This window comes from Xenopus laevis, chromosome 1S (genome assembly GCF_017654675.1).
Source record: "Xenopus laevis strain J_2021 chromosome 1S, Xenopus_laevis_v10.1, whole genome shotgun sequence".
Lineage (NCBI taxonomy): Eukaryota > Metazoa > Chordata > Amphibia > Anura > Pipidae > Xenopus > Xenopus laevis.
Window position 1 is genome coordinate 25,733,149 of NC_054372.1, and position 15,779 is coordinate 25,748,927.

The 15,779-nt window shown below is 38.0% G+C and overlaps 1 protein-coding gene across 14 annotated transcripts in view; it reads right to left on the reverse strand.

Annotated features, from left to right (window-relative positions):
- The window catches only part of apbb2.S (amyloid beta precursor protein binding family B member 2 S homeolog), a 162,533-nt gene that overhangs the window by 49,423 nt on the left and 97,331 nt on the right, over positions 1–15,779 (reverse strand). For 11 of the 14 annotated variants that reach the window (XM_041579436.1, XM_018243108.2, XM_018243104.2 and 8 more), the window contains 3 exons: positions 13,980–14,042; positions 13,176–13,261; positions 11,736–11,796 (listed from right to left, as the gene is read on the reverse strand). In XM_041579436.1, the coding sequence (XP_041435370.1) occupies positions 11,736–11,796; positions 13,176–13,261; positions 13,980–14,042 (210 nt within the window). The remainder of the gene's footprint in view (positions 1–11,735; positions 11,797–13,175; positions 13,262–13,979; positions 14,043–15,779) is intronic. The other 3 variants (XM_041579441.1, XM_041579443.1, XM_041579442.1) reach the window with 1 other exon arrangement.

Genomic DNA, 15,779 nt, shown 5'->3' on the forward strand with positions numbered 1-15,779 from the left:
AAGATTTGGGGCAAATTCACTAACCGCGAAAATTCGCCAGAGCTGGCTTTGCGCACATCGCAACGCTTCACCAGGCGTAAATAGCCTGGACAACGCTAATTCACAAAGATCCGAAGTTGCGCACAGGGTAACGAACGCCTGCGAAATTACGCCAGCTCAGCAGTTCGAAGTTACGCTAGGTGATGGCTAATTAGCATATGGTGTGCAGTTAAAGTACAATGGACGTATATGCTGCAGCAAATACATTACACTACACAAGGCCAGGGAACCTTAATAAAATTATATAAAGTTGTTATAATGCCCTACACATGTGCCCACAGTATAGTTTAGGTGCTGGTCTGAGGTAGCGAAGGCAAGTCTGGCGACAGAGGTAACGTTCAGTAATATCAAAAACTTAGTGAATTTGCGTAGTAACACTACCGAAAATTTGCCTGGCGCTAGAGGGCGAAGTTGCGTCAGAGTCTATTTCCTTGGCGAAATTAGGCCAGAGATTTAAGCCAGCTACCGTTAGTAAATCGACGAAGTGCCAAAATGGCGTCACGCTGGCAAATTTTCGCCAGCGTTAGCCACTTCGCACTTCGCCCAAGGGCTTGCTGTGTCTCTGAGAGAACACAAAGCGATTTCACAATGGTCAGTATTGGGTGAAGAAGTAGGAACTCACATTACTACAGTCTAAGGGGCAGATTTATTAAGGTTTGAAGTGATTCAAATTCTAATTTTTTTTTGGTCAAAACTCTCAAATTCGAATAGTGATTTATCCAAACTCCATTGGAGTTTTAATTTGAATTTCAAGATTTATCATGGTCCTTTGAGAACTAGGATTCAAGTCAATGGGAGAGGTCCAGGGATCAATTTGGTGATGTTTGTAGCCTTCTTGACATTCCGAAAAAACTTGGAGTTTTTATAATTGAAATCGAATTTGATTCGAGTTTTCGGGTCGTTTCACAAATTAGATTTTGCCAATAAATTTCCACTAGTCCAATTTCGAATTGATGGGACTTTACAAAAACTCACATGAATTCTAAATTTGTCCCTTGATAAATGTGCCTCTAAGTTGTAGACCATCTCCAGGTCCCTGATGCCCAGCTCACCCACTTTTATGATTGTATTGTTTATCTTCCCTTTAAAGGTGCCAGCTTATGATTCCTCCCAAACCTTATAACTGGGTTAGCGATGTGGGCAAACATTTGCTGTTGGACTGTTGGAGGTTTCATTTGTTTATATTATGCATGCATTATTGCCCTCGGGTTATCATATAGAAATACATAATGTAACGCTGAATCCCATATATGCTTAAACATACATGCTCATAAGATTCCAAGCCTTATATCTTGGATATACTCTAGTCACTTGTACTTTCCCCTTTTTTTATTTTTTTACACAATGTATTTTCTATCTTTACGGTATTACAGTGAGTGTGTGGAAATTATATGTTATTGCATTATTTATCTGGCAAGTGAGCTGATGAAAAATTAAAATGGCTATTCAAGGAACCAGTTGGTGTCCCAAATGGATAAAAACAGACAGATCTGCTTCTAGCAGCTACTAAGATGCCAATACAAAGCCCACACATACATACATAGTCCAGTACTGATAAATTGCTTACAATTAGGGGCACATTTACTTAGCTCGAATGAAGGATTAGAAGGAAAAGTACTTTGAATTTCGAAGTATTTTTTTGGCTACTTCGACCATCGAATTGGCTACTTCGACCTTCAACTACAACTTCGAATCGAACGATTCCAACTAAAAATCGTTCGACTATTCGACCATTCGATAGTCGAAGTACTGTCTCTTTAAAAAAAACTTTGACCACCAACTTCGCCACCTAAAACCTACCGAGCACCAATGTTAGCCTATGGGGAAGTCTCCATAGGCTTTCTAGGCAATTTGTGATCGAAGGAAAATCGTTCGATCGATGGATTAAAATCCATCGATCGAACGAATTGAGGTTAATCCTTCGACTTCAAAGTCGAAGGATTTTACTTCGATGGTCAAATATCGAGGGTTAATTAACCCTCGATATTCAACCCATAGTAAATGTGCCCCTTAATACCTGGCCAGCATTTCATCGGCCTGGCCGGTAAAAATAATGGTTGATCCCAATGTTATTAATAGGGAAAAAAAGATAAATATAAAGGAATCCGGTATTTTTTTCCAGAAAAGGTGGCAATTTACAATTGGTGCCTTGAGTAAGAGGGAGATTTCACCAGCAGCACAAAACAAATCTGTCACTTTTACACCCTCCACCACCACATACAAACAGTAGAGCTTGTAATAGGCATCAATGTGTATTCTTGGACTTATGTAAATCATTTATCTCATATAAAACAACAAACCTCTTTCCATGGCTTCTTCACTCAAATTTTACTATAAAATAGAGATCACCTATGATCATGGGACCCTGAGACAGCTTCAATATCCTTATATTATATAACAGGGGGAACATGATTCCTGATCTAATGTCACAGTAACAATGTAACTCATGTAGAGTGGGAAGTAACCCCAAGATTTTATTTGCTGCATTGTTACTTAATTTTAATAGTGGGAAAAGATAAAAGGGAAAACACAGTACAGAAAAAATAACAGAGAAGTAAGCAAAGCGATAGCTTTCCCCCCACATCCACCCCTACAACCATCTCTATAACTGATCTAGCCAATAAACATTCACAGTAACATGGCAAGACATAAATGAGCTATCCACTCTAACGACTTCCATTCGTTTTTTTTTAGAAATCAATCTCTTTTTAAATAATGACTTCCTGTTTTGGCAGAAAAGAATGATGATTTAAAAGAGACCAATTGCTATATATAAATATTATAGATAGAAGTTCTCACACAAGACGATTTTTAGATAATGTCCTCCTGGACTACCTGTACCAGCTGGAGAAAATTGGAATTAGAATACAAATTCAAATACAGCTGGAGGGCATAATAATTTACCTTGAAGTCCCTTAAAGGAGAACTAAAGCCTAAACATGAATATGGCTAAAAATACCATATTTTATATAATGAACTTATTGCACCAGCTTAAAGTTTAAGCTTGTCAATAGCAGCAATGATCCAGGACTTCAGACTTGTCACAGGGGGTCACCATCTTGGAAAGTGTCTGTGACACTCACATGCTCAGTGGGCTCTGAGCAGCTGTTGAGAAGCTAAGCTTAGGGGTCGTCACTAATTATCCAGCAGAAAATGAGGTTGGTCTGTAATATAAACTGATGCTACAGGGCTGATTATTAAATTCTGATGCTAATTGCACTGGTTTCTGTGTTGCCATGTAGTAATTATCTGTATTAATTACTAATCAGACTTTTATTGTGACATTTCTATTCTATGTGTACTGTATATTGTGAGTGGGTCCCTAAGCTCAGTAAGTGACAGCAGCACAGAGCATGTGCAGTGAATCAGTAGAAAAGAAGATGGGGAGCTACTGGGGCATCTTCAGAGACACAGATCTTTACTGTTAAAGGGCTGTGGTTGTGTTGGGCAGGTACAGAAGCACAAAACATAATGTACAACATTTCTAGCTACTTCTCTACTTAAGCGTAACTTCACCTTTAACCTGAAAGAGGCCAGCAGGTTTTTGACTACAAACACCTCTCCAATATTTTCCATGTATTACAGAACAGGCCTCACCCTACTGCAAATGAAAAGTATATTTAAAGTAAATATGACATAAGTAATCTGTATAAAGCAATCAACCCCATTGTCTTATGAGTTATATATATATATATATATATATATATATATATATATATATATATATATATATATATATATATATATATAAAACTTCCAATGAGTATTCACACTTCAAGGCTAATTTAGGTTAGTTTTCTTTGTTTCCTTTTAGAATTGATAAGAAATGGATATTATGGACACTGTAACATGAACTTTTTTAGAAAGCACTGGTGACACCTTGTGGAGACAATAAGGTTTTTACATTTTTATGCTTTTATTTGATTATTCACTCGGGCATAGACACAGATATTTAAAAAAAAATTGTTATTGGATATTTATATATTTATAAAGTACAATATTTTGGATATGTATGTCACATGATATTGATATGTCTCTTAAAAAATCTTTTTCACATGAATTGTAATGTTATCTAACCCGAGGTTCATAGAACCAATTAATCAATTAAAAGAGTGGACACCTGAGCACGGATTGGCTTGTTGTGAAGCACACGGGTTTTTAAGGTTTGGTTTTATTATACTTTGTATCATCCTTGAAAAAGGTCCCAATGGGGACCGAAACGTTGGATATTGATACTATGCAACAATAAAAATTATGTTTTTTTAAGGGAGTGCTGGTCTGGAAACTATTGGTATATCATATATACATATATGATAAAAAGCCATGAATATCCTGTAAATTATATCCTTATAAACGGTGAGTTCTGATGTCATTTCTGTCACATGACTCACTTAAATTTGTGTAATATAATAAATAAAGTACCCCCAGTTGCAAAATATGAGGATATTATAAGTTATCTCGGAGTTCCATGACCTGTATAAAAATACTCGGCCTTCGGCCTCGTGTTTTTATGTGGTCATGAAACTACTCGGTAACTTATAATATCCTTATATTTTACAAGAGGGGGTACTTTATTCACTATATATTTATATATATATATATATATATATATATATATATATATATATAAAATTACAGAAAATACGGTAAAATCCTTTCATAGGATTTATTAAACAATTAAAGTCAGGGATGATCTAAAGAAGGATCAGAAAGAAGTGCAGATGCCACTCTATAATTGCTGAACCTACAGCACTGGGCAAACTGGACACATGTTTCTGTAGAACACAAGCTTCACGTGCTACATCCTAATGTCACATCCAGCTTGGCTAAGTTCAGAGCACAAGAACATTTCTTGGTACTTTACTAAAAATGTATTCCTCCCCAGAGTGGCCAGCTCTTTATATTCTGGTGTTAGTACGGTTAGTACATTACCAGGCACTGTTCCTCCAATGCTTTAAAATAAGTAAGGCAAAATCCTGCCAAAATGTTTAAAAAGGATGTTAAAACACTGAGATTATTTTAATAGCTAATGATTCAGAACTGCAAAGTGGGAATAGTTATAATAATTGCCACATTATCTATACATGAAAAATTATCAGTGAAGCATCATCAGAGCAGTGCTGCCTCCATGTGGTCATAAATGATGCTTCCTTTTTAAGAGTAGAGATAAAAGATATTAATACCCTGTTTCCCTGAAAACTCTTTCATTTCCATTGTCTGTCTGTTTTCAAACAAGGTGAAGCGGTAGTGTCTCAGGAATTCTATGCGTTTGGTGCTGATCCATTTTATGGTATAGACTTGAGCTTAAGTCTTTGTTCTCCTATTATCCAGAATATTTCCTGTACGCTGAGGATTTGGGGAGTTAACTCTTTATACTCATTCCAGGAGTCCGTAAGTCACGTGACACATAAGAACTGGGCTCACACCCTGCATTAATGATAAAGTCTTTTTAATAGATAACATTAGGAAAATGCTTCTATGAACAATGTCTAGTTCTGTTGAAACTACTGTTTATATGTGCATATCTCAGGCTCAGTGTAGTACATGTATGGGACCTGTTATCCAGAATGCTTGGGACCTAGGGTTTTCCAGATAAGGGATCTTTCCATAATTTGCATCTCCATAAGTCTACTAGAAAATCATTTAAACATTAATAGGATTGTTTTGCATCCAATAAGGATTCATTATATCTTTGTTGGTATCCAGTACAAGCTACTGTTTAATTATTATAGAGATTTGTTTTTTTTTTTAAATCAGAATTATTTCATTAAAACTGAGTCTATGGAGACTGCCTTCCAGTCATTCGGAGCTTTCGGGACAACGGGTCTCCAGATAACGAATGCCATGCTTGTATGGAGTTTTGAGAAAGAGGGGTGTTTCTGTCATGAGGCCATATAAACTCAAAGGTATTGTTTCATTGCTACAGAGAAATAATTAAAAAAAATTTTTTAATTTTTATTATAATGGAGTCTATGGGAGACCTTTCCGTAATTCGGAGCTTTCTGGATAACGGGTTTCCAGATAACGGATCCCATACCTGTACTGAGCTTTCCTCTAGGTTGATGAGCCCCTTGTTAGAAGTGGTGGTTCCAAAGCAACAGCACGTGTTACCGTTGCATAGTGCTGCAGTATGCGTCTGCAACTTTCTTCTATGGCTGAACTCTAATGCTTGGTCAGGCAAACAGCCAAGTCTTGCTGCAAAGCAGCCATATTTAAGCACTGCAGTTGCTGTCACAGCCCTGAGAAAACTGTGCAAGGTAACCTCTGTTTCATATGTAAACTAAAGTAATAGACCCCAATAAGGACATAGTTGTTGGCTTACATGATGATTAAATGGGGATTTAGGTATATCCTGCTGTAAATGAGTCACCCCCGGTGTTCCATGGCTATTTAATGGTAGGAGTGATTTTATACAGGTCAAGGAACTTGGGAGCAAATTTACTTACCTTCGAAGTTGCGCCAGCGTTGACTTCACTTCACCAGGCGTAGGTTCGCCAGGGCTGTGCAAATTCACGAAGATCCAAAGTTGTGCACAAGCTACCAATCATTTGCAAAGTTACGCTAGCTATGTTACGATCAGCGGTTCAAAGTTACGCTAGCGATCGGAAATTTGCATATGGCGTGCAGTTAAAGCATAATGGCCGTATATACAGCAGAAAACACATTATACTACACAAGGCCTGGGAACCTTAATAAATGTATTCTAATGCCCTACACATGTGCCCACAGTTTATGTGCCATATGTTATCAAATGTAGGGGGGAAGGAGGGTAGCCTAAAAAAATTCGCTAATTTTCAGCCTATCACCCTTTAAAAAGTAAAAAAGACGCCAGCGTTTTTTTGGGACTTAGAAAAAATTGCAACTGTTTTTGGACCAATCCCTATCTACTCTATTGCACTTCGCCTGGTCTGAGGTGATGAAGTAAAGTCTGGTGCAAGAGGTAACATTGACGAAAATCCGCAACTTAGTGAATTAGCGTAGTTACGTCCCTTACTTCGCCTGGTGTAAGGGAGTGAAGTAGTGCTAGAGTACTACTCAAGTGGGAGCATCTAATGGGACGGGGATTACAAAGATTTAGGGGCAGATTTATCAAGAGTCAAATTTCGAATTCATGTGAGTTTTTTAAAACTCCCCTAAAGTCCAATGAACTCGAAATTCGACCAATCGAAATTTATTATAATAATCAAATTTTTTAAACTCGGGTGAAAAGGATCGACCCAAACACTTGAATCGAATTTGAATCGAATTCGATTTGAATTTTAAAAACTCGATTTGAGTTTTTCTCTGAAAAAAAACTCAATTGTCAGGAAGGCTGCAAACAACTCCAAATTGATCCCTGGATGTCTTCCATTGACTTTAACAGCAATTCAGCAGGTTTTAGGTGGCGAATAGTCAAATTTGAGTTCTTAAAGGGCCAGATTCTGATACATCCTGAAAATCTATTTGAATTTTTTGAAAAACTCGTTTTGACCAAAAAAACTTGAAAATTCTAAATTCAACCCTTGATAAATCTGCACCTTAGTGTAGCACAGAAAGGTCCTGGATGTGTGAAGAGGTAACAATAGAAGGGAGAGGAGAAGGTTACATCTGGGATGAACTTTGTGACTTAGGACCCCTAAAGAAGGTTGTGCCCCAGATTACCTACTGAACCAGTTATACCTTGTCTGCTTCTAGGTAGCAGGTTAAATTGCAATTTATCCACATGGCACAAACAGCACAACAAGCATGTACCAAATATTCCTAATGACCTCATAACGGCCACATTACTCAACCATATCTCCATGTGTCACCAGCTTAATACTTATACAATGGCTGCAACTCAGGCCTTTCCCACCCACAAAAACACAATCTCTCTCTCTAATATATAGATGAAATGATTGCTGCTTGGCTGTAGGCGAGCCATATTTCTATCTCTGTGGTGCCAGCTTATCTGCCATTGTAAATTAAATATGCCTCCTCGCAAACAGCACAGCATGAAAATAATTTATATGCAAATTATTTTCAGGAGGGTTGCTAAATAAATGGATCTGCATGTTTTATGATTGCGAGATTGCCAGCGTTAATTAAAATTAATTGCTTGTACAATCCATGGGAGCCAGCTGCAATAAAACATTCCATGAAGAAGAGCTCACTTAGAAAAGTTTTTTCCAGATTCACAGATATACAAGTGACATGCTCTAAAATAACCTGATAACTGACGGTATATAAGCCCTATGTAAGCCGTTGCCACATATAAGGCAGCACTTTCTTATTTGTATGGTGCTCATATTGTCCTTCAATGCCTACTACTAGAACTGAATATAGTGTATAGGCAGTAGCACCCAGGACTACCATCAGGGATTGCAGATTATTCTATCAGGGGGTTCAGAGGCAGAGTTTGGGTGGGTCAGCTTGGGCGGGTGGCAGGCATGCATGCGGGGCCCCACCATATTCTTCATGACTGGCCAGCAGGGAAAAGGGGCTAGACGTCTGGATGTTGTAATTGGAGAGGACAGGGGACAGGAGAGATGGTGCAGATTGAGTAGAGATTGGGTGAATAGGCATGATTACAAAGCTGTTGTGGGGGGATAGAAGGGGACCAGGGATATTGGTGGACCAGGGGTAGAACAAATGGGAATTACAAATTTATAAATATTGCCCATGTGGCAACCATAACAAGAGGCAGCCGAGCAACAGGAATGAAGAACCCTTTTTGAAACAGGGTTTACATAAAAACCTGCAATCTGTATATTTTCCTCTGTGCTGCCCCAGAGATATGATAAAAGGGGTTAAATATCCAATCCAGATCTAAAACCCAAAGAAAAGGCTTTACAGAACCAGGGAAACTAGGCCTTTTGACATATTCTGAGATATTCAATAGTTGCTCTCTTGTGATTTTCACTTTTCCCAATTCTAACAATAATTAGTAAAATCCACAAACATAGCCATAAACCATAATAAAATAATGGAAACCCTGATGTAAAGAATCTCACGTTGAAGGGGTCAGTAAAGGTGGCCATACACGGGCAGATTAAAGCTACCAATATCTGTCCTTTAGACCAATTCGGCAGCTTATCTGCCCTTGTGCGGGGCTCCCGGCGGGTCCTCCTGATCGATATTAGGCCAAAAATTGGCCAGATATCGATCGGTCAAGTTTGATTTTTCTGTGATCAGGACTGCAATTGCCTAGTTGATGCGGTCCCGAGACCCATCGGCCCCCAGGGCCAAACGTTCGGATTCACCCAATATCAAGCAGCCTTAGTGGGCATTTCAGGTTAAGATCCCCTTGTTTGGCAACCATTCCAAAGGAGCGGATCTTATAGTGTATGGCCACATTTAGCCTCTATCATACTAAGCCAGCAAGGAAAAGGTGAAATGTTAAGACCCTCTACATCTTGATAATTAATACAGAAAAAGAAAGTTGGCCAGGGCTGATGTCAGAGGAGCACTTCAGGAGACAGGGGAATCTTATTCCCAAACGTCTGCCAGTATGTGCAAAAATAATCTGCCAGCATTAAAACAATACAGAGCTTAACGTATAATAAAAATACATATGCAGCAGTGACAGTCACTTCAGCTTGTTGAATAGCAGCAAAGTGGTTGATTTGTATGATAGAATAAGCACAGTGGCCCAAGCACCCAAGTTTTGGGCCCATTTTAGCCCATTTACAAGCCAAGCATTCGGGTTTTTCAGAACTGCTCACTGATAAGTCAAGTCATCTGTATTAGAAAAATACTGTATTCAACTACCAATCCAGGCTTAATGGTAAATAAATACAAGGATCACTGGCTTTGTACATCCACAAGGTGGCAGGAACATCCTATGAATGTTAGAGCGGAATCACATCTGCATTGTGGAATGGTTCCTGACTTTACCAAGCACAACATACGCCTGAAGAGAAGCCAATGAATGACAAACAGGGTATATTGCATTAAAAAAGCAAAGAAAAAGAATAGTGCTATCACTATTATACATATTTGCTATACATTTGGCACTGAGACATATTTATACATTATTTCCCATGGAATATAGTTTGCAATGCTAGGGCAATCTATGACCCCATAAAGGTCCAACTTACTTAAAGGGGAACTCCACACAAACATAACGTAAGCTTTTTGCAAAGTAAACATGATTTCAAGCAACTTTGCAATATACACCAATTAAAAAATATACAGACTTTTCATGATTTTTAATGGTTTGGAACAGTTCCCTAAGCCTAGTCCCCTGCTCTCCTGCTGATCTGTCTGACTACTTTATCTAATGAATCAGATAAAATTGAGCATAGGACTGGCCAGATATGGGATGACTTTGAAGTAGTTGGCCAGCTTAAATATATTGCAATATATGGACAAACAATCCCTGTTTTGTTTAAAGGGTAAGGCATTTTTTAGTAGCAGTATGCACAAAATGTCGCTGTCTTAAATATATTGATAATGGGTTGAGTGCAGAGGACTCTTGTATTTGACTATATGTATTTTGTGGTCACAGCCTCATTGCACCCCCGCCTAATGGTTTTAAAAAATAGTGGTGAGCACAACTTTCCCTTGTTTGTTATAGTTTATACAGGAGCAGTGACCAGCTCCATGTTGTAGCTCCCACCCTTCCCAGCTATAGTCAGGTGATCCCACTGGTGTCTAATAAAAGGGCAGCCAAGTTTGGGGTTTTACTTTGAAAGCAGCAAGTTAAGTTGCAGGTAAAACCAAGTCCCTTTGTAAAATGTATAATGAAGCAACAGAATTCTTAATGAATCAGATAAAATTGAGCATAGGACTGGCCAGATATGGGATGACTTTAACGTAGTTGGCCAGCTTAAATATATTGCAATATATGGACAAACAATCCCTGTTTTGTTTAAAGGGTAAGGCATTTTTTAGTAGCAGTATGCACAAAATGTCTCTGTCTTAAATATATTGATAATGGGTTGAGTGCAGAGGACTCTTGTATTTGACTATATGTATTTTGTGGTCACAGCCTCATTGCACCCCCGCCTAATGGTTTTAAAAAATAGTGGTGAGCACAACTTTCCCTTGTTTGTTATACTTTGCTGAGCTGTCTGACTACTGTTACTTTGTATCAGCAGCCATCTGTCCTCAGCCTGTTAGTGACACTGATGGCCATTTTGACTGTTGTACAGCGGAGAATGGCACTTAAAATTCCCATGTAAACAAAATGTACACACTGAAATCAAATGAATGTACTATAAAAGTGTTCAGATTGCTCTTTTGAGCACTTTTACAACATAAATATATTTTTCTGTATATTATTCGTTTTTATATTGTGATCCAGTCACAGTCTTGATCACAACCCAAGTGAGAACCGGGGACCTGTTTGAGAAAAGAGCTTCACACATTTCAACCCCACTCACCTGAAGAAAATATGCAGTGAAGAATGGGCCAAAATCTAGTGCACTGATCCCCAAGAACTAAAACTTTTATTATTGCACTTATTAAGCACTAATACTAATGCAAATAGGCAATTGTAGTTGTTTTATTTTTGAGCATTTTTTCTAACACATTGCTTTGCAATACAACATTTCACAGGAAACAACATTTTCTGTGGCATTATTTAGAAGATAAGTCAAGAATTTTAAAACTCATCAGTGCTCTGTGCTCTATAAACTAAATCTTCATTTATAGTATATTCAGCTGAGCATAAAAGTCTACTAACAAAATGGTGACACTTGGAGATGTTTAGTGCCTGATGGCAGTATTCTTACCTTGGATTCAGGGTCACTGTTAATGCTAGAGGAATCCTCTTCTTCAGACTGAGGCCCATTTCTAAAAATCAGAAGACATGTGTCTTTTAGGGCCACACATATATAAATGAAAAAAATACACGTTAGTAAAGTAATATTCAACTAAAAGTGTCCTCATACTTTAAGTTACCAATATTTTAAGCTACCACAATTACTGGGCAATTATAGCTCTCTGTTTTAGAGGATTTGCTAACAAAAGAGAAACTTTTCAGGTCTATCTATACTATTTGTCACCTTAAAGGGATCCTGTCATCGGAAAACATGTTTTTTTCAAAACGCATCAGTTAATAGTGCTACTCCAGCAGAATTCTGCACTGAAATCCATTTCTCAAAAGAGCAAACAGATTTTTTTTTATATATAATTTTGAAATCTGACATGGGGCTAGACATTTTGTCAATTTCCCAGCTGCCCCCAGTCATGTGACTGGTGCCTGTACTTTAGGAGAGAAATGCTTTCTGGCAGGCTGCTGTTTTTCCTTCTCAATGTAACTGAATGTGTCTCAGTGGGACATGGGTTTTTACTATTGAGTGCTGTTCTTAGATCTACCAGGCAGCTGTTATCTTGTGTTAGGGAGCTGATATCTGGTTCAACTGGAAATATAAAAACTAAATCATTGTACACTGGAAAAATGCATTCAGTGCAGGTATGGCTGGGATCCCTAATTCACAAGCCCATTATACAGAAAGCTCCAAATTATGGGGAAATAATGTAATAATAAACAGTAACTTTTACTTGATCCCATCTAAGCTACATGAATCCACATTGGTGGCAAAACAATCCTATAGGGTTTATGTAATGTTTTCATGATTTTTAGCAGATTTGGTACGGCAATCCAAATTAATTAGAAGAACACTTATTCGGAAAGCCACAGTTCCCAATTATTCTGGATAATAGATCCTACACCTGTACTGGAACTTGCCATTAAAGTGGACCTGTCACCCAGACAAAAAAACTGTATAATAAAAGTCCTTCTCAAATTAAACATGAAATCCAAATTCTATTTTTTATCAAAGCATTCATAGCTGTTGTAAACATTTAAAAATCTCAACAGTCAATCAAATATTGTCTGCCCGTCCTCTATGCCTTAGGCATAGAGGTGGGGCAGGCAGTTACTTTCACTTTCCATTGAGCACTTCCTAGATGTCACTTCTCTCCCCACATTCCCCCAAATCTCTTAACCATTTAATTATGTATCCAGGGCATGGGGATGGACATCAGGTCCCCCATTCTGGTGCACAAACAAGATTCTGAGATGATACAAGGCTTGTCTTAATAACAGTGTCCACAAAATGGCTCCTGCCTGCTTGCTATAATTATGAATTCCCAGACTGAAGGAAACATTTGGAATATTTTCATTGGGTGAAGGGTCCCCTTTAAGATTGCTACAAAATGATTCTTGCCTTAGCTTTAAAGAGGCGTAGCGTAATGTTGCTCCTTCAAACTCTTTTAGGCTCGGATCTGGGTTGACTGTGGCTGCATGCAAATCCTAAAGAAATAAGAAATATCTCAGGTTACAGCATGAATGTAGTAAGGTTCACAGAACGGCTGAAAACAAGGGAGAAGCAAAGATAGTTGTACATGTTTATAAAGATACCTTGTACAAAGAACTATTGTGTATATGCATCAAATGTCCATTCTGCACTTATTGTATGTAAAATAACTTGGTGCAGCTCTGATATCTATATCCTGACTTCAAGTAAAGCAGTAGTATACGTTTTCTACAGACTTGGATGGCTGGCATTTGATGAATATACCCCAAGGTATCTTCAGGTTTCTTGGAAAAACAAAAACAGGTGCACTTTTTCTCCAAGCAAAGAAGCATACAGGATTTGACTCAAAAGAAAAGTTCATGCGCTTTATGCTAATATCCAGATCAAGAAACATATTCTCAAAGAAAAAAACTGGTTAGAAAGCCGAAAAGGAATAAGGAAGAATTTGGTACCACATCAGATAAAGAAAACCTGGGATTTTGCTTTTAGGCTAAAGCCGCACCTGGAGATTTGACAGTGTGACTTCTCCTGAGACAAAGGGCATGTCTACATTTTGGGGATAATACGGTATTATTCTCATAGGCTTTCAAGAGGTTTAGTCAACGTGACCCGGTGCTAAATCTGCCTGGTCTATGAATGATAATTGTAAAAAAAAGCAGCCACTGCCATGCAAACAGAAATAATAGGGTTGCACTTTGAAAACCAGATACTTGCCTTCCAAATGTCAACATTAATCTTTCCCCCATTCAGAACCGCAAAATCACTCCAAAGCTGTTTCTATACAATTATTCACACAGGAGGAGGCACATTGGTAAAAACAAACAGAACAAAAAAACACAAGACAGTCTCGTTAGCATATAATAAGATGGTAGGTTACCATCTAATTCAATTCATTGGTGCAGACACATAAATGGAGCAGTATATGCTCAACATATTGTTTTGCCTATTTTAATTAAGGAATATCTATAGTGATTTGTTATTTTCCCCACCTTAACAGGCAAAGACTGAATGTCTGCCTGTGGTTCTTCTGAGCAACTGTGAGAAGGAGAGAAGGCCCTCTGTATAATGAACTACTTTTTTAGGCTGATGCTATGAGTGGTTTGTTTATACATAGCTCAATATTCCTATTTAAACAAGCTGTCTGCATTACAGTGGGATGGGGAGCAAAAGCAGTGAAGAAAATATGCTTTGTTTTTAATTAAAAGAATAGGCAGAATACAATTTCAACAGAAACCCTATTTATTGTGCTCATATTGAACTTAGGTATATATAGGTGTGTACTGCTCCTTAAAACAGGCATACATACTGCCAAGTTGGGGGCGGGGGGTCCACCCTTATACTAGTATCACTTACAGAAAATTCTATAGTAAAGATGGGCAAATTCGTTCCACGAAATTTGCAAAACGGTGAAAAATTTGCAAAACATTTGACGCACATTAAAGTCAATGGTAGTAAGTTTAATTGTCGTCAGCGGCGAAATTGTCACCGGCGTCAACGTTTTTGAATTTTCGCGAATTTATTCGCCGGTGGCAAATAAATTTGCCCATCACGATTCTCTAATGCTCATACAACATATTAAAGGCTAAATATACCACTAGAACTTAAAAATTGTTTAAAATAAAAATACTATAATTTATGCACTAGACTTACTCAAAGGTACAGTACCCAAGGTTCTATCAGAACCTCCCCAATTTTGCTTTCCTGGCCAGGTCTCTCCCTACTGTCTGAGACACACACATTCTGAGTGCTCTATACGTGCTATTACTAAGCTTGGTTCAGAAATCACAATAAAACAACACAAGCAGAAGAAGGTTGCTCACTTTTAAATGAACTTTTAGTATGATATAGAGCAGGGGGTCCTCAACCTTTTTTTTACAGTGAACCTCATTCAAGTGTAAAATAATGTTGGAGAGCATCCAAGTTCATGGGGCTTCCAAATAAGGTCTGTGATTGGGTATCGGTAGCTCCTATGTGGACTTGCAGCCAACGGGAGGCTCTGTTTGACAGTACACATGTTTTTTATGCAACTAAAGCTTGCCATGAATTCAAAAAGACGCACCTGCTTGGAGGCAACATCCAAGGGTTCATCCAAGCAACCATGCACTGATTTGAATTTGACTTGATTATGAGGTCTTAATAGAAAGATGTGTAATAAAAAGTAACAATAACAATGAATGTGTAGTCTTACAGAGCATTTGTTTTTAGATGCAGTCAGTGACCCCCATTTGAAAGCTGGAAAGAGTCAGTGGAAAAATGTAAATTATTTAGAAAAACAATAAAAAATAAAAAATAAATTCTAATTGAAACGTTGCTTAGAATTAGCCATTCTATAACATACTAAAAGTTAACTTAAATCTGAACCACACTTTTAATGTGATAGCTACTAAAGGCAGTGTCTGTCTGGCTGCTTCTTTGCCCAACTGGTTCTCAGCTTCTGTAGCAGAAGCAGCCGATTAACAGATCTGGAGGAGAATTGACTTCTACTGCATTGGTCAGACATAGAGAACAGAAAAG